At 39.8% G+C, this 26,728-nt stretch overlaps 2 protein-coding genes across 3 annotated transcripts in view; both read right to left on the bottom strand.

Moving 5' to 3' along the window:
- The window catches only part of LOC140521621 (uncharacterized), a 180,261-nt gene that overhangs the window by 79,641 nt on the left and 73,892 nt on the right, over positions 1-26,728 (bottom strand). The gene's annotated exons all lie outside the window — the stretch shown is intronic.
- LOC140521631 (KRAB domain-containing protein 4-like) lies at positions 8,800-17,577 on the bottom strand. Of its 2 annotated transcripts, none has more exons than XR_011973008.1 (4): positions 17,404-17,509; positions 12,336-12,462; positions 11,961-12,056; positions 8,800-10,331 (listed from the first exon to the last, which is right to left on the bottom strand). XR_011973008.1 is itself a non-coding variant. In XM_072636871.1 (4 exons), the coding sequence occupies exons 1-4, from the start codon at positions 17,534-17,536 to the stop codon at positions 10,216-10,218; spliced, it is 360 nt and encodes a 119-aa protein (XP_072492972.1). In that variant the 5' UTR covers positions 17,537-17,577; the 3' UTR covers positions 8,800-10,215. The 2 variants fall into 2 exon arrangements, 1 of the variants encoding a protein (XP_072492972.1); XM_072636871.1 differs by lacking the exon at positions 17,404-17,509 and adding an exon at positions 17,516-17,577.

Raw genomic sequence — 26,728 nt, 5'->3', positions numbered from 1 at the left:
ACATATTGTTCTGCCTTGTGGGGAAACTGAAGAGATTCTCCCCAGCCCCTTGCATGACCACCACATGACCTGATATAAGGAATGTAACTTAAAGCTGATATGCATAACAGGGAATGCCATAAGAAGCAACACATAAATACTGGAAGAATTACTGAACCATGTAGCCAGGGTGAAGAGACCCTTATCTTAAGAGTCATAAAACTCCTTAAGGGAGAAGGTGTCTGGATTCAGGGATCTGGCCAGTCCTTAGGCACATTCATCAAAGCAGAGAACTGGAACTTTGGCCAAGATTCCTTCTCTGATCTCTCTGCTCTAATGGTTCTCTTTTCCCTGAAGCTACATTTATAAAGAGACTGAGTAGGAGAAGGATCTCTGGAGGTCTTTGCTGTAGAAGTGGGGATGCCTGCTTCTGCTCTTCCAGCTAGTACGCTTTCCAACTGCCCCGCACTCTCCAGTAGTCAGGTGATGAAGCTCAGACTTGGCTGGTGATATATACTTTCTCTTTTTCTATTCTGTCTTAACTATTATCTACTGTTCATATGTATACACTTGCTAACTTACACTATTTGTAGTAATAAAACTTAATTGTCTATTAAACTTGTTTTAGTGTGTGTCATTGTATCTTAAGATCTGAACCTAAAGTGAAAGTACTGCACAGTCCATAATCCCTTTCAATCACAATTGGTGTCACGAACAGGATCTTAAGGTAATCAATTTCTTAAGAAATTGATATCCCAGTCTGGGAAGACCCTCTGTATTCTTGCCTTCTGAAAGAATGGGCCAAAAGTGCAATGTGAAGAATGGGGGGCGGGAGGGTCATGTCAAACGAGCTGAGCCACTAGATGTCGCACTTTGGTTAGAAACTATCTCCAAAGAAAAAGGAAAAGAAGCCGTTAGCCTTGGGCAATGGGGTTGGGCTCTTCTGACAGCGTACAGGAAAATGTGTGAACAAAGGGATAAAGCAGTAGAAGAGGTTACCTGTGAAAAAGAATTAGCCAAATTACAAAGCAAACTATCCATGTTACAATGTCAAAATTTTATTTTGGGAGATCAAATAAGAAAGTATCAGGAAGTGGCAGAAAAGGCAGCCATAAGGGTTGCCCAGTAAAAATACTATAAACAGAAAGGGAAAATCGGCAAGAGAAAAGTTTGTGCAGTAATTGCAACTGCAACAGCAGGATGGGACCCCGATAAATGAGATGGAGAGATTTGGGATGAGACTGAGGACGATGAAACCTTAGATGAGAAGGCATGGGACGAGCATGAGGCTGAATGCTCAGATGTAAGTACTGAGGCCAGACCCATCACCGGAGAAAAGAAGAGGATCAGAGAGGAAAGAAGGAGTTTAAAACCATTACTGAAGATTTTACACAGCAGGAGGTGACAGATATTTTGAGCAGATCTACTCAAAAGCCATGTGAGCCCCCAATTTCCTGGATAGGCCAAATTAGTGACACAGGAGCTGGAGGGATTTGTCACACAGACTGCATGAAGTTTGTAGGGATTAGCACTAACTCTTTGGTACAGCAAGCTATATGGGAACATGGCTTGTTGGGAGGTGCCACAGGCCCAAATACTAACTTACTGGCCCTGGCAGCAGAGGGGTGTAACAATCAATACCCTGCAGATTCCGTGCGGCCATGATCAGACAGACCTTGGTATGCCCTAAGGGACAGGATACAGAAATTGAAAGAGGAAGTTATGAAAACAGCTATGATGGTGGGGGATGCAGACCATTACCATCCAACCTCTGTAGGAGTCCCTCACAGGAATATATTTGTTAAGACTGCACCCCCATCAACAAACAGATCATGACTGTATTGTTAAGTGAAGCTCAGACTTTAAATGAAGTACTGGAAAAAATTTCACAACACAGGGAAATAGGGAAATGAGAGGACAATAGAAAGAATGAAGTACGGAACAATCGCAGTGAGGAAGGGGAAAGAAGGTCTGAGAATAGGATTCCCTGAAAGGATTTGTTTGCTGCCCTAATAAGAGCAGGAGCAGACAAAACCAAAATTGACGGAGCCCCCACAAATGAGTTATACCATGTGCACAAAGAGAAAAGGTTGGGAGGAAAGGCAGTTAGAGAGATATGAACTGAACCGTCAGCCCCTCCCTTGGGCTCCAGTCTACCCAGATTTAAGTCATCTGAAGGGAGATTTGGGCAAAGGCCAAATCCCACAGGAAGTCTACACAGTAAGAAGGAGAGGCTATAGACCACATATCCCTATTACTATATACTGGAAAAATGGGTCTACCACAATGACTAAAGCTCTGTTGGACACCGGGACAGAGGCCTCCCTAATACATGGGAACCCAGCAAAGTTTGTGCATGGACATCCTATAACCAACCATCACCAGGTTAGGAGGGAAAGAAATAGTAGCCAAACAAGTCACTTTATTTATGAAAATGGGACAACTCCCTCATAAAGAATATCCAGTGGCAATTGTTCCCATTCCTGAATACATAATTGGAATTGACATTCTCAGAGGTATAACATTACAATTAGAAGGCAGATATCAATTTGCAGTGCAGTGCTTCTCAATTAGGATGGTGCTTGTAGGAAAATTAAAAACGTTCCCTGTATCTTTGCCCACCCTACTAAGGTTATTACGTTAAAAAAATATTGCATACTGGAAGGGCAGGAAGAAATAACCAATGCTATGCAAGAATATGTAGAGGTGGGGGTTGTGGTACCTGTAACCATGGAATGGAATAATCCAGTGTGGCCCACTGGCAAATTGGATGGTTCATGGAGAATGACAGTAGATTATAGACAATTAAATAAAGTTACTCCATCTTTCTATGCTGCCATACCTGATACCATAATCCTGATAGAGTGGTGCAGAGATACTTAGGACACTGGTATGCAGTGACAGATTTGGCTAATGCTTTCTTTAGCATTCCAACAGACCCTGCTCAATGGGACCAATTTGCATTTACTTGGCAGGGGAGGCAATACAGTTTTACCCACAGGGATATTTCCATTGCCCAACAATATGCCATAGGATAGTAGCAGAACATCTAGATGGTTTTAAACACTCACATGTTCAGATTACTCATTATACAGATGATATTATGATACAGGGTGAGGAGGAAGCTCAAATGGGACGAGTATTACATGACTTGGTGAAATATTTAAAGGAGAAGGGATGGGAGATTAATTCTATGAAAGTACAGGGCCCCTCCCAAATTGTCAAATTTTTAGGGATCCATTGGAAGCAGGGGCACTGAGAAATACTTCCCAAAGCTAGACAGAAAATATTAGATTTTCTCCCTCCCATTAATAAGAAGGAGGCTCAGAAATTTATAGGTTTATTTGTGTACTGGAGAACACATATGCCACATCTGGGACAAATACAACACCCCTTGTATAAAGTGACTCAAAAGAAGTATGAATTATCTTGGAGTTCAGATGAAGAAAAAGCCTTTGAGAAGGGTAAAGCAGAAATTCAAACTACATTATATTTATGGCCTAGGCAGGAAGGGCCCGTAGAACTACAAGTGTCCACATAAAAGAACTATGCTGACCGGAGCCTGTGGCAAAAACAACAGGGAAAAATGGTTCCTTTAGGATTTTAGTCTTGAAAACTACCTGCTGCAGGAATATATTATTCCACCTTTGAGCAACAATTATTGGCAACTTACTGGGCTCTTGTGGAAACAGAATAGCTCACAGTAGGGCATGATGTGGTACTGAGAACCAAAATTCCTATAATGCAATGGATTATGAATACTCCAGCCTCCCGTAAAATAGACCACGCATAGAAAGCTACAATTATTAAATGGAAATGGTATATTCAAAATAGAGCTAAAACAGGAAAAAACAGGAATATCACAATAACATGAAAAAGGTATCTGAACTTAGTTCAGAACAAAGAACTGATATCAATCCTTCCACACTGGCGTCTCTCATTAAATAGGGACAAGGATATAGTACTTTAAGCTCAGAAAGTAAGAAATATGCTTGGTTTACAGATGGGTCTGCTAAATACGTAGGACTAGTGAAGTATTGCAAATCAGTGGCTTATAACCCGAGTACAGGAGTGACACCTTGAGAGTTCAGGGCAAGGAGGAAGTAGTCAACTTGTAGCTCATTTGGCTATAAAATCAGCAAGGAAAGGAATGTCACATATTCATTGACTCTTGGGCAGTTGCACAGGGCCTCTAGACCTAGATGCCAATATGGCACAGAAACCATTGGCAGGTGCAGGGCAAGGACGTATGGGGAAAAGAATTGTGGAAAGATATTTAGGAATGGTCACATCAAACTAAGCACTCATTTTTTTATGTAGATGCCCATGCTTCAGTGGATCCTTTGGAATGTGAGTATATCACCCATGTTGACCATCTAACTAAGATAGCCAGCCTTCAAAACAAATAGGACACTCAAGGGAACAATTCTGTAGCACAATGGGTGCATCAACACAGAGGACATTTAGGGCCACAAGCATCCCACAGATGGGCAATGGATAGGTGAATCAATCTCTCTCTCTCTCTCTCTCTCTCTTTCTCTCTCTCTCTCTCTCTCTCAAAGCAAGTTCAAACAGAATGCACTATATGTCAAAATGAAAAACACAGGTCGATGCCCCTCACCATTAAAGGTGAAATAGCCCATGGTCAAATATCTGCTCAGACTTGGCAAATTGATTATATAGGTTCCTCTGCCAATAGACAGAGGGTGCCGCTACATCTGTACATGTGTGGACATGTTTTCTGGAGTCCTTGTGGCCTGCCTGTACAAAAATGCAACTCAGAAAAATACAATTTGAATTTTAGATATTAAGTTATATTATGGCACCCCTACTCAAATTCAAAGTGATAAAGGAAAAGAAATAAATTCATGCTGTGCCTATCATAGTATTGAATGGATATATCATATTCCCTACTATCTTCAAACTGCAGGTTTAATAGAAAGAATGAATGAGTTATTAAAGGAAAAACTTCAGTATTTGGGGAATAATACCTATCAGTACTGGAAAGATAATTTGAAGCTTTAAAGCAATTAAAGTACAGAGCCTGAAAGGATGGGATTACTTCTCTAAATAGGATGATGACAGGAGTGGAGTCAAGATGGTGGAGTAACAGCACAGACTTTCTAGAGCACTCCTGCCAAGCCTAGCCAAATACCTGTAAGAAAAAAAGGCTCTAAACAAATTCTGGAGCTGCAGAACCCACAAAATGATGGAGTGAAGCAAATCTCTAGACCAAGACAGCTTGAAAGGTCGTGGGAAGTATCTATCACACCATGCTGGGAGCACAGCGCAGCCTAGTGTGGGCCACAAGTGCACAGAAAGGACCTGTGCAGGCCTTAGAGAGACTGAATCTCTCACACTTATAGTGGCTTCCAGACTTCATGACCCTAAAACGCCAAGGACAAATTGGAAGATCAGTGGGAAAAGCCTGTGGGACCAATGCAGGAGAGTGGAGTGGTCTGGCAGAGGGGGCAGGGGTGGAGGAACCTGTAGCAGCTACAGCAGCAACAGGGGCAGCTGTAGCCACTTTTTCAGGAGCTGTAGGCCCACAGACCGTGGGGGATTGAGTGGCTGACAGTACACCCCCACCCCCGCGGGAAGCAGAGAACTACCATGACAAAGAGCTCAAAAGTCAAGCAAATGGCTGTGTAAAAACTGGAAAAAGAATCAGACTATGGAATCTTACTTTGGTGACAAGGAAGACCAAAGCATGCAATCAGAAGAAAACAAAGTCAAAGCTCCTACATTCAAAGCCTCCAAGAAAAATATAAATTGGTCTCAGGTCATAGAAAAGCTCAAAAAGGATTTTGAAAATCAAGTAAGGGAAGTAGAACAAAAATGGGGAAGAGAAATGAGAGTGATGCAAGAAAATCATGAAAAACAAGTCATGTGCTTGCTAAAGGAGACCCCAAAAATGCTGAAGAAAATAACACTTTAAAAAATAGACTAACTCAAATGGGAAAAGAGATCCAAAAAACCAATGAGGAGAAGTATGCCCTAAAAAGCAGAACTGGACAGATGGAAAAGGAGATCCAAAAGCTCAATGAAGAAAATAATTCCTTAAAGATTAGAATGGAGCAGATGGAAGCTAATGACTTTATGAGAAACCAAGGAATTACAAAACAAAACCAAAAGAATGAAAAGATGGAAGATAATGTGAAATATCACATTGGAAAAACAACTGACCTGGAAAATAGATCCAGGAGAGACAATTTAAAAATTATGGGACTACCTGAAAGCCATGATCAAAAAAAGAGCTTAGACATCACCTTTCATGAAATTATCAAGGAAAATTGCCCTGATATTCTAGAACCAGAGGGTAAAATAAATACCGAAAGAATCCACTGATCACCTCCTGAAAGAGATCCCAAAAGAAAAACTCCTAGAAATATAGTAGCCAAATTCCAGAGTTCCCACGTCAAGGAGAAAATATTGCAAGTAGCCAGAAAGAAACAATTAGAGTGTTGTGGAAATACAATCAGGATAACACAAGATCTAGCATCTTTTACAATAAGAATTCGAAGGGCATGGAATATGATATTTCAGAAGTCAAAGGAACTAGGACTAAAACCAACAATCACCTACCCAGCAAAACTGAGTATAATACTTCAGGGGAAGACATGGTCTTTCAATGAAATAGAGAACTTTCAAGCATTCTTGATGACAAGACCAGAGCTGAATAGAAAATTTGACTTTCAAACATAAGAATCAAAAGAAGCATGAAAAGGTAAATAGGAAAGAGAAATCATAAGAGACTTACTAAAGTTGAACTGTTTATACATTCCTACATAAAAAGACAATATTTGTAACTCTTGAGACTTTTCTCAGTCTTTGGGTAGCTGGATGGATTATATACATATATATAGACAGAGGGCACAGGGTGAGTTGAATAGGAAGGGATGATATCTAAAAAATAAAATTAAAGGGTGAGAGAGGAATATATTGGGAGAAGAAAAACAGAAATGGAATGGGGCAAATTATCTTTCAAAAAAGAGGCAAGGAAAAGCTTTTTCAGTGGAGGGGAAAAGGTGGGGAGGTGGGAGGGAAAAAGTGAAGCTTACTCTCATCACATTTGGCTTAAGGAGGAAAAGACATACACACTCAATTTGGTATGAAAATCTATCTTACAATGCAGAAAAGTAGGGGAGAAGGGGATAAGTGGAGCATGGGAGAAATAACAGAATGGAGGGCAAATGGGAGGCGGGGGAATAGAATAAATAGGGGCAGGATAGGACAGAGAGATATATAGTTAGTCTTTCATAACATGACTTTTATGGAAATCGTTTGTAAACTACACATGTATAACCTATACTGAATTGCTTGCCTTCTCAGTTGTGATGAGTGGGGAAGGAGGAAGGGAGAGAAGTTGGAATTCAAAGTTTTAGGAACGAATGTTGAGAATTGTTTTTGCATGCAAGTGGGAAATAAGAAATACAGAAATCTATCTTGCCCTACAAGAAAAGAGAGAAGATGGGAATAAGGGAAGGGAGGGGTATGATAAAAGGGAGGGCAGTTTAGGGGAAGGGGTAATAAGAATGCACGGTGTTTTGGGGTGGGGGAAGGGGAGAGATGAGAAAATTTGGAACTCAAAATTTTGTGGGAATGGATGTTGAAAACTAAAACTAAATAAATTTAAATTTAAATTAAAAAAATTTGTTTTTACATGCAACTGGGAAATGAGAAATATAGGAAATGGGGCATAGAAATCTATCTTGCCTTACAAGAAAATAGAGGAGATGGGGATAAGGGAAGGGAGGGGTGTTATAGAAGGGAGGGCAGATTAGGGGAAGAGATAATCAGAATGCATGGTGCCTTGGGGTGGGGGAAGGGAAGAGATGGGGAGAAAATTTGGAATCATGTGGAAATGAATGTTGAAAACTAAAAATAAATAAATTTTTAAAAACTTTTTAAAAGTACAAAATAAATAGGATGATGACCCCTAATTTACAAATCAGGACCCAGAGGCCAATAAATGTTACTTTGAAGTGGTGGGTTGTGAATCCACAAGCCCATGCTCCATTTAGGGGAACAGCAGGCTCAGCTGGGTATGATTTACTACTCTCATACCTTTGCATTTGTCCCCATGGAAAGTAGTTACAGCCTCTAAGGGAACCGGTATGCAAATTCCCCCTGGATAAAATGGCCATATATTACCTCATTCTTGTTTGGCTCCAAAAGGAATGCACATACTTGGGAGGGGTTGTTGATTCAGATTACATGGGGAAATTAAAATTACAATGCAAAATTTAGGACCTGAACCTGTGATGTGCTCTATGAATTCAAGAATCACCCAAATAGTTGTGACTAAATATCTGGTGGGAGATGCAGAACAAATGTCTCAACCATCCTCATTGTCACAAAGCATAGTGGCTTTGGAGGCACTAACTTTGTAAAAGGGGCTAAGGTATGGGTGAAATGACATCCTACCAACTTACCCAAGGCAGCAGAGATTAATGCTGAGGGAGATAATAATACCATTATAGTGACCTTCCTTGGGGATGATAAAATTTATTAATATCCATTAACCCAGTTGTTTTTACATGAATAGTATTTCATAGGGATCATGTCATTCCTTGGCATAATGACCTCTGGTCAGTGGCAGCGAAATTTCCTAGTGCATCTGAGACAAGCAGTGACAGATACTGGACCACCAGACTGCTGTTTGCCAAATTCATCCTCAGGTGTGAGAAGGACCCCCACAGTGCAGAGGACTATAAGATTAGTTCAACATGCCCCTGCCATATCCTTCTTCTAGATACTCGACACCTGTGTTTCAAGTACAACCAAGGAAAGGACTTTCAAGGAAGTACCTTGCTTTAATTCTGGACAAAAATTTTATAATCAGACATAATGAAAGTGAACATTTTGGGCCTGTATTGATTACTATAGCAGGGAAAGCTAAAGTAGGCCCCTTCACATGTACTTGTGTGAGTGGTAATATAACTGCATTCACTTCTTCAAACTTTACTCATATCATGTGTGATAACTGTACTAAGACCCCAACTGTTTTTAAAAGGACCAAGGTTTTTCATGCACATACCTACTAATTGTAGTTACTGGTTCCCTAATTCCACTGTATTAAAACTAGGTAACAGCTATAGGAATGCTACTAAATTAAAACCTCCACATAATGAGCCCCCTTCTTGGCAGATATGTAAGCAATTGGACAAAATTGATTTAAGTACTTTTTTCCTTCCATCCTGTAATGATACCTCTCTATGGGGACAACGTGTTGAATTATTGTTAAATACTACCACTTTTAATACTGTGTGTGCCCCCAATGGATATATATTTGTATGTGGGAAATCTAATGTCCCTTTAGTGGTATATGAGGCTGTATCAAATTTAACTACATTGAATGCTTTTCAGTGTCTAAGTCCATATAAAAACTATGGTCAATGTACTTTAGGATAAACCCTAGAATGCAATTGTACAATTACACCACATCAACGTTCAAGGGAGAGTAAAAAGAAGCCCTTGGGACAATTTCTTATGGTGGATATGTAAAACCATCACCTTTTTAATCCCTTGGGTAGGATATATTGATCATGAACTGATATTGACCAATATTACCAAAGCTACTGAAGTCATTGCTAATGAAACAACTGAAGGTTTGCAAAGTCTACAAGAATCCTTGGATTCCTTAGCCTATGAAGTATTAGATAATCATATAGCCTTAAACTATCTTTTAGCAGCAGAGGGAGGTGTATGTATGGTAGTAAATACTTCTATTGTATGTATTTAAACAATTCACAATGAGTAGTCACAAATATACATCACTTTCATGATGTAGCTGTTTGGATAGAAGATACTAGACAATAATTATTCCCTTCCCTGTTCTTATGGGATCGATGGAAATCATTTTTCTATTCTCTTTTACCTATGTTATTGTTAGTGCATCACCTATGTTATTGTTAGTACATTATTTACCTGTGTTAGTACTGCTGGTTTTAATCTTTAGACCTTGTATTTAAAATTGTATAACTTCTTTTATTTCCGCACAACTACAGTCATTTTTTTTTACAAGTGAGCTTTTGTTCTTCTCTATTTAAGGGATGATGTATAATGTTCTCCTCTAATTTAGGATGATGTGTAATGTTCTCTTCTGTTCAGGAGATGATGTATAATTCCCAGTCAGGATCTTAGTCGAATCCAGGGGCAAACTGTGGGGAAACTGAGGAGATTCTCCCCAGCCCCTTGCATGACCACCACATGACGTGACATAAGGAATGTAACTTAAAACTGATATGCATAAGAGGGAGTGCCTGAATGGTAAATGGGCATAGAAGTTCTTCCATATTTCAGCGCAGGCCTTGCACATAGGCTGTTGTGTCCCCCAAGTAAACTTGGACCTGGAAGACATGATAAATCCCACACAAACATGGAACATCTGCTGCCCTGAGAACCTAGCCAGTTCTCCAAGGACAAACATCATGTATGTACTCCATCACGAGGTTTGGCTACCCTTTCAATGGACAACATACGGGATAGTTGACAATTAGCTTCTTTGTTGGCAGTCAGTCTTCTTTGTTTGGAAGGGTTTATTAGGTCTCTGTTCCAAGGAGAACTTTGGAATCTCACCCATGGAGAGGATGCTCTGCCTAGGACCCCTTGCTCCCAGTTCAGACCCTGAAAGCTGTATCCTGGGATTCCCCAGCTGAGAATCTTCAGGAGCTGGTGCCTCTCTGGATTGGTGATATTTTTCTATTTCCTCTTATATCTATATCAGTATTGATATAATTATATTAGTATTAGAATATATTAATTATTGCTGCCATTGCTCTAAACTGTCTGTGCATTTGCCTTTTCTGTAAATCAATAAAATATTGAGCTTCTTCTTCTCAAGTGTGTCTTATTGTAGGTGAGAATACAAACCATAAATTTCCTTGATCATACAGTGCCATAAGAAGCAACACATAAATACTGGAAGAATTACTGAACCATGTAGCCAGGGCGAAGGGACCCTTATCTTAAGAGTCATAAAACTCCTTAAGGGAGAAGGTGTCTGCATTCAGGGATCTGGCCAGTCCTTGGGCACATTCATCAAAGCAGAGAACTGAAACTTCGGCCAAGGTTCCTTCTTTGATCTCTGTACTCTAATGGTCCTCTTTTCCCTGAAGCTGCATTTATAAAGAGACTGAGAGGGAGAAGGATCTTTGGAGATCTTTGCTGCAGAAGTGGGGATGCCTGCTTCTGCTCTCCCAGCTAGTGTCCTCGCCAACTGCCCCCCATGCCCCAGTAGTCAGGTGATGAAACTCAGACTTAGCTAGTGATGTATATACTTTCTTTTTTTCTATTCTGTCTTAGCTATTATCTGCTGTTTATATGTATACACTTGCTAACTTACACTATTTGTAGCAATAAAACTTAATTGTCTATTAAACTTGTTTTAGTGTGTGTCATTGTATCTTAAGATCTGAACCTAAAGTGAAAGTCCGTAATCCCTTTCGATTACATGCCTTGATACACATAATTTCAAAGCATAAAAAAACAGGAAGACGTAGCATGATAGATTGACATAAGAGGAATTAGTTTAGGATTCAATATTTTACAAAGTGACAGCAGCAAAGAAACAGAAATATCAAACAATAGAGAAAAAAGTATCAGAAGAGGACATGAAAAGGCATATTGTTAATAGTTTAAATGACTTGCATACTATAAGAGGGAGAGTGTATTCAAGCAACTGAGGCAGGAGAATGCCGCTTAATATAAGATAATCTTCAAATAACAGGACAGAAATTGCTACCCCACACTGAGGCAAACCCTTGCTTTGGAAGTGGAGATACATGTGGGCAAAGAGATACATAAAACAGTAACTTACTGCTTTAAAAAATGACATTTTAAAGTCTCAGCTCTTCTCAACAGGACTGAGGAAGTCTGATAAGTCCACCTTATTCAACATGTTAGATGAGCTTTGAGCTACAATGACCAACACAGTAGTATTTTCCAATGGCCCATTTTCTTGGTTTTTATGTAGTTACCTGGACAGCTGCTTCTTGGAATATCTGCTTCTGGCATCCAAGACCCTTTCTTTCTTTTCAGCTGGTAGATCATACTGGGTTTGTAAACTGCAAATCCTGTTAGTAGAAAACAAAAAAATGCTAGGCACAGTCATCTGAGAATTCAACCACAGAACAGAGAGATGAAATACTCTTCTCAACTCTGTATAACAGGGGAAATAAGGGGATAAAAAATTATCTTCCACCATCTAAGGCACTGTCCTTGCTAGCTGATTTTGTCTATGATTATTTTTTTCAACAAGGGCAGTCTTAAAAGCCCAGATGAAAGAATAACTGGTAAAATCCTGAAAGTCAACATCACATATACCAGGACTGCAAAGGGGAAGTTGTTCTTACCCAAAGAAACCAAGTTTCTATAGTTCTCCAGCATCACATCCCTGAACAACCTTTTCTGAGCTGGGTTTAAATGTACCCATTCCTCCAGCGTTAATTCCACAGCCACATCCTGGAATGTCACTGACTCCTGAAACACCAAAAATATTTGTGCTTACCCAGGTTTAACTAATCATTATGGATTTTTAATATAATCTGGTTGTCAACAGGAACTGTTTCATTTCTTATGTGTAATTCAATATAGCGACTGGTGCAGAACAGACACTTTAGTAAAATTCCTCTCTCATTAGATTGTGAGCTCCTGGAGGGCACTGGCCAGGTTTGCTTTTCTTTTCATCCTCACAACTTAGCAGAATGGATGTTTATTGTTGGGAATGGATCCAATGACATCAATATCAAAGGTGTGTGGGCTTTTTTTGGTATTTTTATTTTTTCTTAGTGAACATGATTGTGCTCAATGCTCCTAGAACTATAAGAGCAAAGATGAGCATGGGAGACTATCATCTCCCTATCTGCAACACTATGGGGAAAATGTTTTACAGCTGAAAAGGATTAGTAGAGTAACCTTGTTTTTCAATTCGTATGTTTAGAACTGAAAGGGATCTGAGAGGCCAACATTCTCATTTTACAAATGAGGGAAGTGAGGCCCAGAGAGGGAAAGTAACCTGCTGAAGGCCAAAAAGGAATGAATTGCAGACCTCAACTTTGAACCCAGGTTTTCTCCACTCCAAATCCAGAGACATTTTCACTGTACCATGCTACCATACCCTTTCTCCATAACCAGAACAAGGCCACAGGTGAGTTTATGCACAAAAATAGTTATAAGTGTTCGCTTTGGGGGCAGCAAAGAACTGGAAATAATCTGAATTCTCACCAATATAGAGAGATTACAAAAAAGTAACATGGATACAATGGATTCATTATGCAGTTAGAAAAAACAAATGCGAGGAATTTTGAACAGTGATGGAAATGTGAATTCAATGATGCAGTGCAAAATAAGCAAAGCCACCAGAACATTTATACACAAATACTACAAAAATATATCTTTAGAAAGAAAAAGATGCTGAACTCTGAGTAACTGGAAAGTGACACTGTTTCTAATAGCAGAAAAGATGGAGACCACTAGAGAGGAGAATGTTTTATGAATTATCTAGAAGCGTCACTATGAGAGGGACTTTTCTATAACTGTTTCTTTACTATAAAGTAAGGTGAGGGAGAGAAAGCCTTTTCCAGAAATGACTGAGGTAAATAGCAAAAAGCACTATAAAAAAAAAATGAAACAGCTTTTCCTAATTGCTCACTAACCAACTGATTTCAAAGATATTCTAGGAATGTGCCAGAATTGTGCCCCTCCAGTTCTGTGGTACCAACCCCCTTCTCCAAGATCTTGCAGGGATACATGAGAATGTCTAAGCAATCAGTTATATTGTACACTTCTTTCACAACAACTGGATCCTGTCTATCTCCCTTTACCTTGGGTATCCCCTTCTTGTTGACAACTTGGGGGCTCTCAATCCCACTTCAAAGAACTTCATTTTGCGAAGAGAAAACTAAAGCCAAGCAGGAGTTTACTTGTTTAGCTTTCTCTCAGGCATCCCTCCTTAACCTTCTTCCATTCACCCCTAATCTTGGTCCTCCCTATTCTTTGATCTCTTGCTTACCTCCAAACTAGTTTTTTTAAAATCTTTTTTTTGTAACATTTATTACCAGAATCAGATCTCTGGGGACTTCATTGTCTTTTCACTGATTTTTTACACTGTGGTATTTCTTTTTTATTCAACTTCAGTTAATAATACTTAAAACCATTTTTATTATCATGATTCATTATGATAGAATCCTAATAAATCTGCTTCTAACACCAGTATTTTAACTTCCTTATAAGCCTCACTGAACTACAAAATCAGTGCCCCTACCTAGACTCTCACCCTGCTGCCACTCAATATCCTAACTTATTCATATATGTCTCCCTGATCACTAGAACTCATATTTCTCCAACAAACAACAGGCATGTCCATGTGATGGCATCCCAGCCACTGCCTCTAGCTAGCTGCTGCCTCCAAACCCATTCCTCATTTTTCCCTCAGAAATAGCAGGTATGTCCATCCACTCAACCACAGTCATACCCATCTAATCTCAGACAGGAGCACAATACTCAGCTAATCAGAAATCAGCTCCACCAGGAGGCCCAAGCAGGATGAGGACCGCAAAACAATAGAAGGGGCTTTACCTAAGTACACATCTGTAAAGTAACAGCAAAAGCTGTCCTTTAGGTGAACTTATGACATAGAGAGGCTTATTCTAATATCATTTACAACACATACATACCCCACAATGGGTTTTCTGTATGCATTGTGGTAATCACATGTGAAGTTCGACTGTAGCTGAGACCCCTACCTTCTTACTTAATACCTTAACAAACCCTTCCTGCCTTTTTGATATTCTTAATTTCTGCATAAAAATCCGTCTTTCTTTCTCTGAAGTTGCTGGCTCCTCTTGGAACTTAGCTTCCTTCATGAGAGGCTTCAATCTCAAGAAATGCCTATACTTGTATTAGAGGTGGCCTGACTGAATTCTGCCACAACACATCACGAAACCCCAACAGTTAGGTTTCAAACCAATCACCTAATAGCAGCTACAGCTGAGTCTCACAAGCTTTCTGACACACAGTCTGGTGTTCTTTTCTTTATACTTTGCTGTCTCTTATTCTTTAATTCAATTCACTTTAACATAGCACTTCCCCAAAATGCAGATTTGTATCAACGACTTCAGTCTTAAACTTCTAGTATATATATATACATATATATATGATAAAGAGGTATGATCTATCAGGGTACTAGCACAGAGGCCCACTCACAACAAAAGGAATTCTTCTCAATCATCCTCCTGGAGTCCTAGGAAGCAGGGATACCCTTAACAAAAATATCTTTTCTATCACTCCTACTTCCCCCACCCCATTGGGAAGAAAAAGATGAACAAAATCCATGCAATGAATACACACATAGTTTACTGAAATATTTCAAATTTATCTCTTTCTTCACCCTTTAATTTTTTTCCATTATTACACATAAAAACAACTTCAAATATTCATTTTTCAGAAAATTTCAATTCTAATTTCCCTTTGAACACCACCTCCTTAACAGTTCCTTCTCCAAAGGTAAAGAGCATGTTTTCACCATAAGTCTTGGAATTGCATTGGATCATTGATTGCTGAGAACAGTCTAAGTCATTCAGAGCTGAATCATATAATATTGCTGCTACTGTGTATGATATTCTCCTAGTTTTGCTCATTTCACTTTGCATCAGCTCATGTAAATCTTTCCTAGCAAAACAGTACTCCACTACAATCCTATATCACAACTTGTTCATTGATGGATATTCTCTCAATTTCCAATTCTTTGTCACCACAAGAAGAGGTGCAATAAATATGTGTGTACATATAGGTCGTTTCACTGTTGTTTTTATCTCCTGGGATACAGACCTTGTAATGGTATGGCTGGAACAAAGGGTATGCATAGCTTTATACCCCCTTGGGCATACTATTAAATAAACATTCATAATGTAAATAAGGAAATCATATTATACTGAAATGAACTGCTGATGACAAACCAACATCAATGGTAAATGCTTATATTCTAAATGCCTTACCATACAAAATTAATATAGGAAAAGATGAATATATCATAAGGAAGCATCTAAGTAACAGAAACAACAGAAATCATGCATTTATACCAACAGTTAAAGAAAAAGCTGTTGACAAAATACAACAGCCATTGCTATTAAAAACGCTGGAAAACAGGGAAATAAATGGAGCTTTTCTTAAAAAAAGTAGTATCTCTCAAAAACCAAGAGCAAGCATTATCTCTAAGGGGGACAAATTGGAAGCCTTCCCTAAAAGATCAGAGGTGAAGCAAGAATGGCTACTGTAAATGCAATTATTCAACCATGCACTAAAAATGCTAACTATAGTAATAAGACAAGAAAAAGGAAATTCAAGGAATGAGGAAAAAATCAACGCAAAACCATCACACTTTGCAGATGATATGATGGTATACTTAAGGGAGCCCAAGATAAGCAACTAAAAAACTAGTTGAAATAATGAACTTACCACAGGTGCAAGATATAAAATAAACCCACATAACCCTTCAGCATTATTATATATTTCCAACACAATCCAGCAGGAAGAAGTAGAAAGGGAAATTCCATTTAAAATAACCAGACAGTATAAAATACATGGAAATCTACCTCCCCACACTCACCCAGGAACTATATGAACATCATTAAAAACACTTCTTGAGGGGAGCAGAGCCAAGTTGGTGGAGTGAAAGCAACTATCCACCTAAGCTCCAGGACAAACTCCTTCAGATACTTCTAAAAAGAGAGTCTGAACAAATTTGGAGTGGCAGAATCCAGTGGGAGACTGTAGCAGATTTCCAACCTGAGACAGGCTGGAAGGTGGATGAGAAGAATCTATTGTGCAGGGCTGGAGGAGCACACAGTGCATAGCCTGTACCAGTGCAGACCCTACCATAGCAAAGACAAGTAGGAAGCCCTGGAGGCCTGAAGCAGCAGCAGTGCGGATTCTCAAATATATCAGCCCAGGATGGGAGTCTAGTGGAACGGAACAAGAGAGAACTGCTCAGGTAACTGCAGCAGCCCACTCCTAAGACTATCAGCTCACAGATTAAATGTCCATAAGTCACCTACTTGAACTTGCGGGAGCCAAGATGACAGAGTGATTGGTAAATGTTCTACCCCTCCCCTTGTTGACCTTGAAAAACCCAGAGGATATTTCCCCAGGAAAAATCCTGAAACAGTGGGATCAGCTGAAGGGGGAAACAGTCTCTTAGCCCATGAGACTAGGAAAATTGCAAAAGGGGGGGGTCCCTCTTGCTGTGGCTGAAGGGACCAGTTCAGGATTGAAGCTGTGCCAGATGGCCCCACCTCAGTGAATGAGAAGAGATCCTGAGGCCCAGTGGGGAAGAGCCTGTAATCATCAATACCAAGATCCCAGGCATGTCTCAGCACAGCCAGGGGAATAAGGAAGACACTAGTGCAAACAGGGTTCACCCACCACTGAGCCTGCCTGTGCTCAGGAGAGGAGACTTCCTGTGGCCAGACCACCTCTCCCCCACACTTAATGCGACTAGCTCCAGGGTAACTTGAGGGAAACAGAAAGACTTCACCTGGTCTCTGCTTTGGCTCATCAGCCAGTTCACCGCCAGGTAAGCTACAGCATTCTACCTTTTAGCTGAAAGAACCAGAGGTCACAATACACAAAGCCTCAAGTTCTAAACACAAGAATGGTGGGACAGAGCCCCCTGTGCCCCAGAAGAAGAGATCAACTTTAAAAGCCAGGAAAAGGGTGATCATCATGAGCAAGAAGCAAACCAGAAAAAGATAAGAACATAGAAACTTTCTATGGGGACAAGGACCAAAACACAAATACTAAAGAGATCAGAATTGAGACTGTACTCCCATCTGAAACTTCAGAAGGGAACATGAACTGGTCTCAAGCTGTTGGGATTGGAAGCTCAATTCCGTGTGGACAGTCTCGGGCGGGTAAAGGTGGGAGCTTCTAAATCTTAGAGCTCTCACGAGACCCCCCCAGGAAACGGCAGGGAATCGAGGTGAACCGAGCTATCTCGAGTAATTCCGCCTCTTCCCTTGAGAAACGTGATGGGAGAGAGATCTCCCCGCCCTCGAGATTGTCCCGGATTGGAGCACACCTAGTTACCTAACAGCACGGTATTCAGATGCAAACTGTGTGGCTGAAGGTTAAGTAGGATTGAGGAAGCCTGAAAGCTCTCTTAGCACGTGAGGAGCCAAGAGGACAGTAGGCTCCGCTTCTCTTCTTTCCTTTCTCCCCTCCCCCTCTCTCCCCGCTTGTACTTCTACTTCCAATCCCTTAAGATCTTAGCCTCCTTAGGAAATCTCCCCCTCTTCCTCCTAAGGAAGATTCCCCTGCACTTGTAACTAGACCCTGAAATAAAGCTCAACCCTTGTTCGACTCTGGAACGTCCTTTCTCTCATATGAGCATCCGGTTTTGGCCAACCGAAGACCTCGGAGGTGAGGTAAGAAGACTTGGGTAGCCCACACAGGCCTCTAGGCCTGGCATCAAGCCATTCTTGGAAGAGTTCAAGAAGGATTTTAAAAGCCAAATTAGGGAAGTAGAAGAAAAACTGGCCAATGATTTCAAAAATATGAAAGAAGAAATCACAGAAGAATTCAAAAGGATAATTGGACTAATGGAAAAGTAAGCATAAAACCTAACTGTGAAAATTAGACTAATAGAAAAGGAAGCACAACATCTAACTGGGAAAACTGAACAAATGGAAAAGGAAGTACAAAACCTAACTAGATAAAATAATTTCTTAAAAGAAACAATTGGACAGATGGTAAAGGAAATGCAAAAGTTAACTTAAGAAAACAACCTATTAAAAATTAGAATTGGGTAAGTAGAAGCTAATGACACTATGAGACATCAAGAATCAGTCAAACAGAATATAAAGAATGAAAAGATAGAAGAAAATGTAAAATATCAAACTGGAAAAACAACTGACCTGGAAAATAGATCCAGGAGAGAAAATCTAAGAATTATTGGTCTACCAGAAGCCATGAAGAAAAGAACCTGGACAATATCTTCCAAGAAATCATCAAGAAAACTGCCCAGAAGTCCTAGATCCAGAGGGCAAAATAGTTATCAAAAGAATCCACCATTCACCTCCTGAAAAGGAACCCTACCTGAAAACAAGAAGGAATATCACTGTCAAATTCCAGAACTATCGGGTGAAGGAGAAAAAACTGCAGGCCACCAGAAAGAAACAATTCTAAAATCAAGGAGCTACAGTCAGGATCACATAGGAACTTGCAGCTTCTATATTAAAACATCGGAGGGATTAGAATACGATTTTCTGTAAGGCGAAGGAGCTGGGACTACAATCAAGGATCAATTACCCAGCAAAATTGAGCATGATATTTCAGGCAAGGAGACAGACATTCAATGAAATAAGGGATTTCCAGCCCTTCCTGATGAAGTGGCCAAAGCTCAATAGAAAATTCGATCTTCAAACACAAGTCTCAGGAGAGGCATAAAAAGATAAACAGGGGTAAAATTTGTTATTCAATATGGGAAAACTGTTTACATCCCTATAAGGGAAAATGATATTTGTTAATCTTGAGAATTGTATATTTATGATGATATATAAAAGCAATATACATAGATAGAGGGAGTGGGTATAAAGTAAATGATGTGATGATAAAAATGTTATCTAAGAGTGCAAGGCGATTGAAACAGGAGATGTGAAAAGGAGGAGGCAAAAAAATGTAAATTACATCAGAGGAACAGGCACAAAAACATATTACAGTAGAGGGAAAGAGGGGAGGGAGATGAGCACTGTTTGAGATTTACTCTCATCTGATTTGGTATAAGGAGGATACAGCAAACTCAGTTAAGTATAGAAATCTAACTAGCCTAATAGGAAGTAGAAGGGGAAAGGGGAAAGAAAAGGGAAGGAGCCTGAAATAAGGGAGGGAAGACTGCGGAACATGGTGGTCAACAATTAAAACTCTATTGTGGAGGGGAAGGGAGAAGGAGAACTAAAAGTATAAATAGGGGGAAAGAGAATGGAGGGAAAGACAAAGATAGTAATCATAACTGTGAATGTGAAAGGGATAAACTCTCCCACAAAATGGAGACAGATTGCAGAATGGATTAAAAACCATAACCCAACAATATGTTGTTTACAGGAAACACATTTGAAATTGGGGTGTACACACAAGGTAAAGGTAAAAGACTGGAGCAGAACTGTGCTTCAGCTGATGTAAAAAAAAGCAGGGGTAGAAATCTTAATTTCAGACAAATAAAAAGCAGAAATAGATCTAATCAAAAGGGAAGGAAACTATACCCTGTTAAAAGGTACCATAGACAATGAAGAAATATGATTACTAAACATATATACTCCAAGTGGCACAGCATCCAAATTCTTAGAGGAAAAGTTAAGGGAATTACAGGAAGAAATAGACAGCAAAACTATACTAGTGGGGGACCTCAAACACCCCCTCTCTGAACTTGATAAATGTAACCTTAAAATAAACAAGAAAGAAGTGAAGGAAGTGCATAAAACTCTGGATAAGATACATATGACAGATCTCTGGAGAAAATTGAATGGGGATAGAAAGAAATGTACCATTTTCTCAGCAGTACATGGCATACAAAAATTAACCATGTATTAGGGCATAAAAACCTCACAAACCAGTACAGAAAGACAGAGATAGTCAATGCATTCTTCTCAGATCATAATGCAATAAAAATTATACCTAATAAAATTACATATGGAAAGATAAACCAAAAATTAACTGGAAACTAAATAATCTAATCCTAAAGGAATGGGGTAAACAATAAATCATAGAAACAATCAACAGCTTCATTAAAAGAATGACAATAATGAGATAACCTACCAAATCTTATGGGATACTGCAAAAGCTGTTCTTAGGGGAAGTTTTATATCTTTGAATGAATAAAACAGAGTAAGAGGAGATCAATGAATTGGGTATGTAGCTGAAAAAGTTAGAAGAAGAACAAATTGAAAATTCCCAAGTAAATACCAAATTAGAAATACTGAAAACCAAAGGGAAGATTAATAAAATTGAAATTAAGAAAACTTTTGAACTAATAAATAAAACTAAGAGGTGGTTTTATAAAAAAACCAATAAAAGTGATAAACATTTGGTCAATTTGATTTAAAAAAAGAACGAAGAAAACCATACTACCAATATGAAAAATGAAAAGGGTAAACTCACCTCCAAGGAGGAGGAAATTAAAACAATAATTAGCAATTACTTTGCCCAAATGTATGCCCATAAATTTGACAACCTAAATGAGATAGATGAATATTTAAAAAAATATAAATTGTCCAGATTAACAGCAGAGGAAGTTGAATACTTAAATAACCCTATCTCAGGAAACGAAATTGAACAAGCCATCAGTGAACTCCCTAGGAACAAATCTTGAGGGCTAGATGGATTTACAAATGAATTCTATCAAACATTTAAAGAACAGCTAATTTCAATACTATATAGACTATTTGGTAAAATTGGTGGAGTCCTACCAAATTCTTTTTATGATACAAATATGGTTCTGATGTGTGTGTTTGTCCTTCATTGACAAAGAAGACCATGCCATCAGAGAAATGATGACATGACTTGCACTTGACTTTGTTTTGAGTGAGGGAGGGCTGTGCAGGTCTCCGGCCTCACTTCTCCTCCAGAGCCATCTGAATCCAGTGACCAGATATTTATCAGGATGACTGAAGTTGACCCAGGATGAGGCAATTGGGGTTAAGTGACTTGCCTAAGGTCACACAGCTAGTGAGTGCCAAGTGTCTGAGGTGAGATTTGAACTCAGGTCCTCTGACTCCTGTACTGGTGCTGTTATCCACTGCACCAACTAGCTACCCAATGGTTCTGATACCTAAACCAGGAAGGGCCAAAAGAGAGAAAGAAAATTATGGAACAATCTAGTGAATATAGATGCAAAAATTTTAATAAGATATTAGTCAAAAGAATACAGCAACTTATCACGAGAAGAACACATTATGATCAGGTAGGATTTATACCAGGAATGCAGGACTGGTTCAATATTAGGAAAACTAACAGCATTATTGATCATATCAACAACAAAAATAACTGAAACCATATGATTATCTCAATAGATGCAGAAAAAGCTTTTGACAAAATACAACACCCATTCCTATTGAAAACACTGGAGTGCTTAGGAATAAGTGGAGTCCTCCATAAAACAATAAGCAGCATCTACCTAAAACCATCGGTAAGCATTATATGTAATGGGGATAATAAGGTAGATGCATTTCCAATAAGATCAGGGGTGAAACAAGGATGTTCATTATCACCACTATTATTCAATATGGTACTGGAAATGTTAACTTTAGCAATAAGAGAATAAAAAGAAATTGAAAGAATTAGAATAGGCAAAGAAGAAACTAAGTTATCACTCTTCTTTTTTTTTCTTTTTTTTTTTTTTATTTAGCTTTTAACATTCATTTTCACAAAATTTTGGGTTACAAATTTTCTCCCTTTTCTCCCCTCCCCCCCAAACGCCAAGCATTCTAATTGCCCCTCTGACCAATCTGCTCTCTCTTCTATCATCCCTCTCTGCCCTTGTCTCTGTCTTCTCTTTTGTCCTGTAGGGCCAGATAGCTTTCTATACCCCTTTACCTGTATTTCTTATTTCCTAGTGGTAGGAACATTACAGTTGATCCTAACACTTTGAGTTCCAACTTCTTTAGCTCCCTCCCTCTCCACCCCTTCCCTTTGGAAGGCAAGCAATTCAATATAGGCCAAATCTGTGTAGTTTTGCAAATGACTTCCATAATAGTTGTGTTGTATAGGACTAACTATATTTCCCTCCATCCTATCCTGTCCCCCATTACTTCTATTCTCTTTTGATCCTATCCCTCCCCATGAGTGTCGACCTCAAATTGCACTCTCCTCCCCATGCCCTCGCTTCTATCATCCCCCCCAACTCTGCTTATCCCCTTATCCTCCACTTTCCTGTATTGTAAGATAGGTTTTCATACCAAAATGAATAGGCATTTTATTCTTTCCTTTAGTGGAATGTGATGAGAGTAGACTTCATGTTTTTCTCTCACCTCCCCTCTTTATTCCTCCACTAATGAGTCTTTTGCTTGCCTCTTTTATGAGAGATAATTTGCCCCATTCAATTCTCCCTTTCTCCTCCCAATATCTTTCTCTCTCACTGCTTGATTTCATTTTTTTTAAGATATGATCCCATCCTCTTCAATTCACTCTGTGCACTCTGTCTCTATGTGTGTGTGCGTGTGTGCATGTGTGTGTGTGTAATCCCACCCAGTACCCAGATACTGAAATGTTTCAAGAGTTACAAATATTGTCTTTCCATGTAGGAATGTAAACAGTTCAACTTTAGTAAGTCCCTTATGACTTCTCTTTGCTGTTCACCTTTTCATGGTTCTCTTCATTCTTGTGTTTGGAAGTCAAATTTTCTTTTCAGCTCTGGTCTTTTCATCAAGAATGCTTGAAAATCCTCTATTTCATTGAAAGACCAATTTTTCCCCTGAAGTATTATACTCAGTTTTGCTGGGTAGGTGATTCTTGGTTTTAGTCCTAGTTCCTTTGACTTCTGGAATATCCTATTCCATGCCCTTCGATCCCTTAATGTAGAAGCTGCTAGATCTTGTGTTATCCTGATTGTATTTCCACAATACTTGAATTGTTTCTTTCTAGCTGCTTGCAATATTTTCTCTTTCACCTGGGAGTTCTGGAATTTGGCCACAATGTTCCTAGGAGTTTCTCTTTTTGGATCTCTTTCATGCGGTGTTCTGTGGATTCCTTGAATATTTATTTTGCCCTCTGGTTCTAGAATCTCAGGGCAGTTTTCATTGATAATTTCATGAAAGATGATGTCTAGGCTCTTCTTTTGATCATGGCTTTCAGGTAGTCCCATAATTTTTAAATTGTCTCTCCTGGATCTATTTTCCAGGTCAGTTGTTTTTCCAATGAGATATTTCACATTATCTTCCATTTTTCCATTCCTCTGGCTTTGTTCTGTGATTTCTTGCTTTCTCATAAAGTCCTTAGCCTCCATCTGTGCCATTCTAATTTTGAAAGAACTATTTTCTTCAGTGAGCTTTTGAATCTCCTTTTCCATTTGGCTAATTCTGCTTTTGAAAGCATTCTTCTCCTCATTGGCTTTTTGAACCTCTTTTGCCAATTGAGTTAGGCTAGTTTTCAAGGTGTTATTTTCTTCAACATTTTTTTGGGTCTCCTTTAGCAGGGAGCTGATTTGCTGTTCATGCTTTGACTTCATGTCTCTCATTTCTCTTCCCAGCTTTTCCTCCACCTCTCTAACTTGATTTTCAAAATTCTTTTTGAGCTCTTCCATGGCCTGAGCCCATTGAGTGGGCTGAGACACAGAAGCCTTGATTTCTGTGTCTTTGCCTGATGGTAAGCATTGTTCTTCCTCATCAGAAAGAAAGGGAGGAAATGCCTGTTCACCAAGAAAGTAACCTTCTATAGTCTTATTTCTTTTCCCTTTTCTGGGCATTTTCCCAGCCAGTGACTTGACCTCTGAATATTTTCCTCACACCCACCTCACCTCCTGATCCTCCCAGCCAGTGTTTGGGGTCTGAGATTCAAATGCTGCTTCCAGCCTCAGGGCTTTTGGCGGGGGCAGGGCTGCTATTCAGTGTGAGATTATTTCAGATGCTCAGGTGAGGGCAGGGCTGCCTCTCAGGCTCAGTTCCCTCAGGGAGTTTATGCACAGACCTTCAACAATGGATCCAGGCTCCTGCCTGCTTGGGGAGCCCTGGTCTGCCGCTGCCCCTCAGCTTCTGTCTCCCGAGGGGGCCCGAGCCATGGGGGCACCCCACTCCCCCCTCGACCCGCCAAAGGGACTCTCTCACCAACCCCCGTCACCTGTGGGTGGAGGTACTTGTGCGGCCGCTGGAGATCCCGTCCCTGAAGCCCGCTCGGATCTGTTCCTCTCGGTGCCGCGGCCACGGCAGGGCTGTACTCAGCTCCCAGTCCCGGCGCCCAGTCCGCAGCACGAAGGACCTTTTACGAGAGGTTTGCAGGTCTCTCCGGAACAGAAATCTCCCTCGCTCCAATGTTCTGTGGCCTCTGGGTGCAGAATTCGCCGTGAGTTACTTCTTTGTGGTTGTTCTATGGGTTGTGGGTTCGGAGCTATGTGTATGTGCGTCTTTCTACTACGCCATCTTGGCTACGCCCCCTAAGTTATCACTCTTTGCACATGATGTGATGCTATACTTAAGAGAATCCCAGAGAATCAAGTAAAAAACTACTTGAAATAATAAACAACTTTGGCAAAGTTGCAGGTTACAAAGTAAACCCACAAAAATCATCTGCCTTTCTATAAATTACCAACAAAGCCCAACAGCAAGAGATAGAAGGAGAAATTCCATTTAAAGGTAGAGAAGACACTATAAAATATCTGAGAATCTACCTGCCAAAACAAACCCAGGGACTATATGAACCCAATTACAGAATGCTTTTTGCACAAGTACAGTCAGGTCTAAGTAAGTGGAAATACATCAGTTGCTTATGGGTAGGCCAAGCTAATATAATACAAATGACATTTTTATGATCTCTTTGAATACAGTCCTTGAAGTGCTATTGCTGAGTCAAAGGGTATACGTATTTTTGTAGCCCTTTGATCATATTTCCAAATTGCTCTCCAGAATGGTTGGATCAGCTCACAGCTCCACCAACAATGAATTAGTGTTCCAGCTCCCCCACAGCTTCTCCAACATTTATCATCTTCCTGTTTTGTCATGTTAGCCTATCTGATAGGTGTGATGTGGTGCCTCAGAGTTGTTTTGATTTACATCTCTCTAATCAATAGTGATTTAGATAGGTATTTTCATACGACTATAGATAGTTTTAATTTCTTCCTCTGAAAACTGCCTGTTCATATCCTTTGACCATTTATCAATTGGGGAATGACTTGTATTCTTATACATTTGGCTCAGTTCTCTGTATATTTTAGAAATGAGGCCTTTATCACAGACACTAATTGCAAAAATTCTTTCTCAGTTTTCTGCTTCCCTCCTAATCTTGGTTGCATTAGGTTTCTTTATACAAAAACTTTTCTGGAGTAGAGAGCGCTAATCATCCAGAGCATTGGTGAAGGTTTTCTGGAGGGGATGGTACCCAGAAAGAGTTCTGGAGGATGACAAGGGGAGCGGAGGAGATGGGGCTGTGGCGAAGTCAGGGCAGAGACAGGGACGGGGAGAGCATGATCAGCAGCAGAGAAGGCGTCTATGAGGAAGAGGTACCAAGGAGGATGCTGGGACGAGATGACGCTGCAAGGTAGGCTGCCCCAAGGACCAGAAACACGCCAGGAGTACAGCACTGAAGACTCTTTGCCCATGGGGTCAGGACACGCCACGTGGTGGGCGTGTCTGGAGAGGGATTCGAAGCGAACTTCATCAAAGTAGTAAGAATGATGATTCTTAGTTAAACCTCCATTTTTTTCCAATCGGTACTAATCTCTTCAATCTGATTCCATAGAGGAAGTGAATGCTAGCAAGAATTAATGTGTGGACCTGAAAGTTTGGTTAAAAGAGTCAAACAGGCTAGGTGATATATAAATTCATATTGTTTATTCCCTGGAAGTTAGCAGATTTGTGTTTGCATGGAGCCAAAACCTAAGTTCTGTCTGATAGAAGGAATGAGAAGGCTTAAATACATTTTAGAACACTCCCAGCTCAGGATTTCTGTCACTCAAATTTATGATCTCCTAATTTTAACAATAGTATGAGAAAAGGAATTTTCTTAATTGAATATGTGGTAAATACAATAAGATGAGTTGACAAAGTGT

This window comes from Notamacropus eugenii, chromosome 1 (assembly GCF_028372415.1).
Source record: "Notamacropus eugenii isolate mMacEug1 chromosome 1, mMacEug1.pri_v2, whole genome shotgun sequence".
In the NCBI taxonomy this organism is placed as follows: Eukaryota; Metazoa; Chordata; class Mammalia; order Diprotodontia; family Macropodidae; genus Notamacropus; species Notamacropus eugenii.
This window is presented reverse-complemented; position numbering and strand designations above follow the sequence as displayed.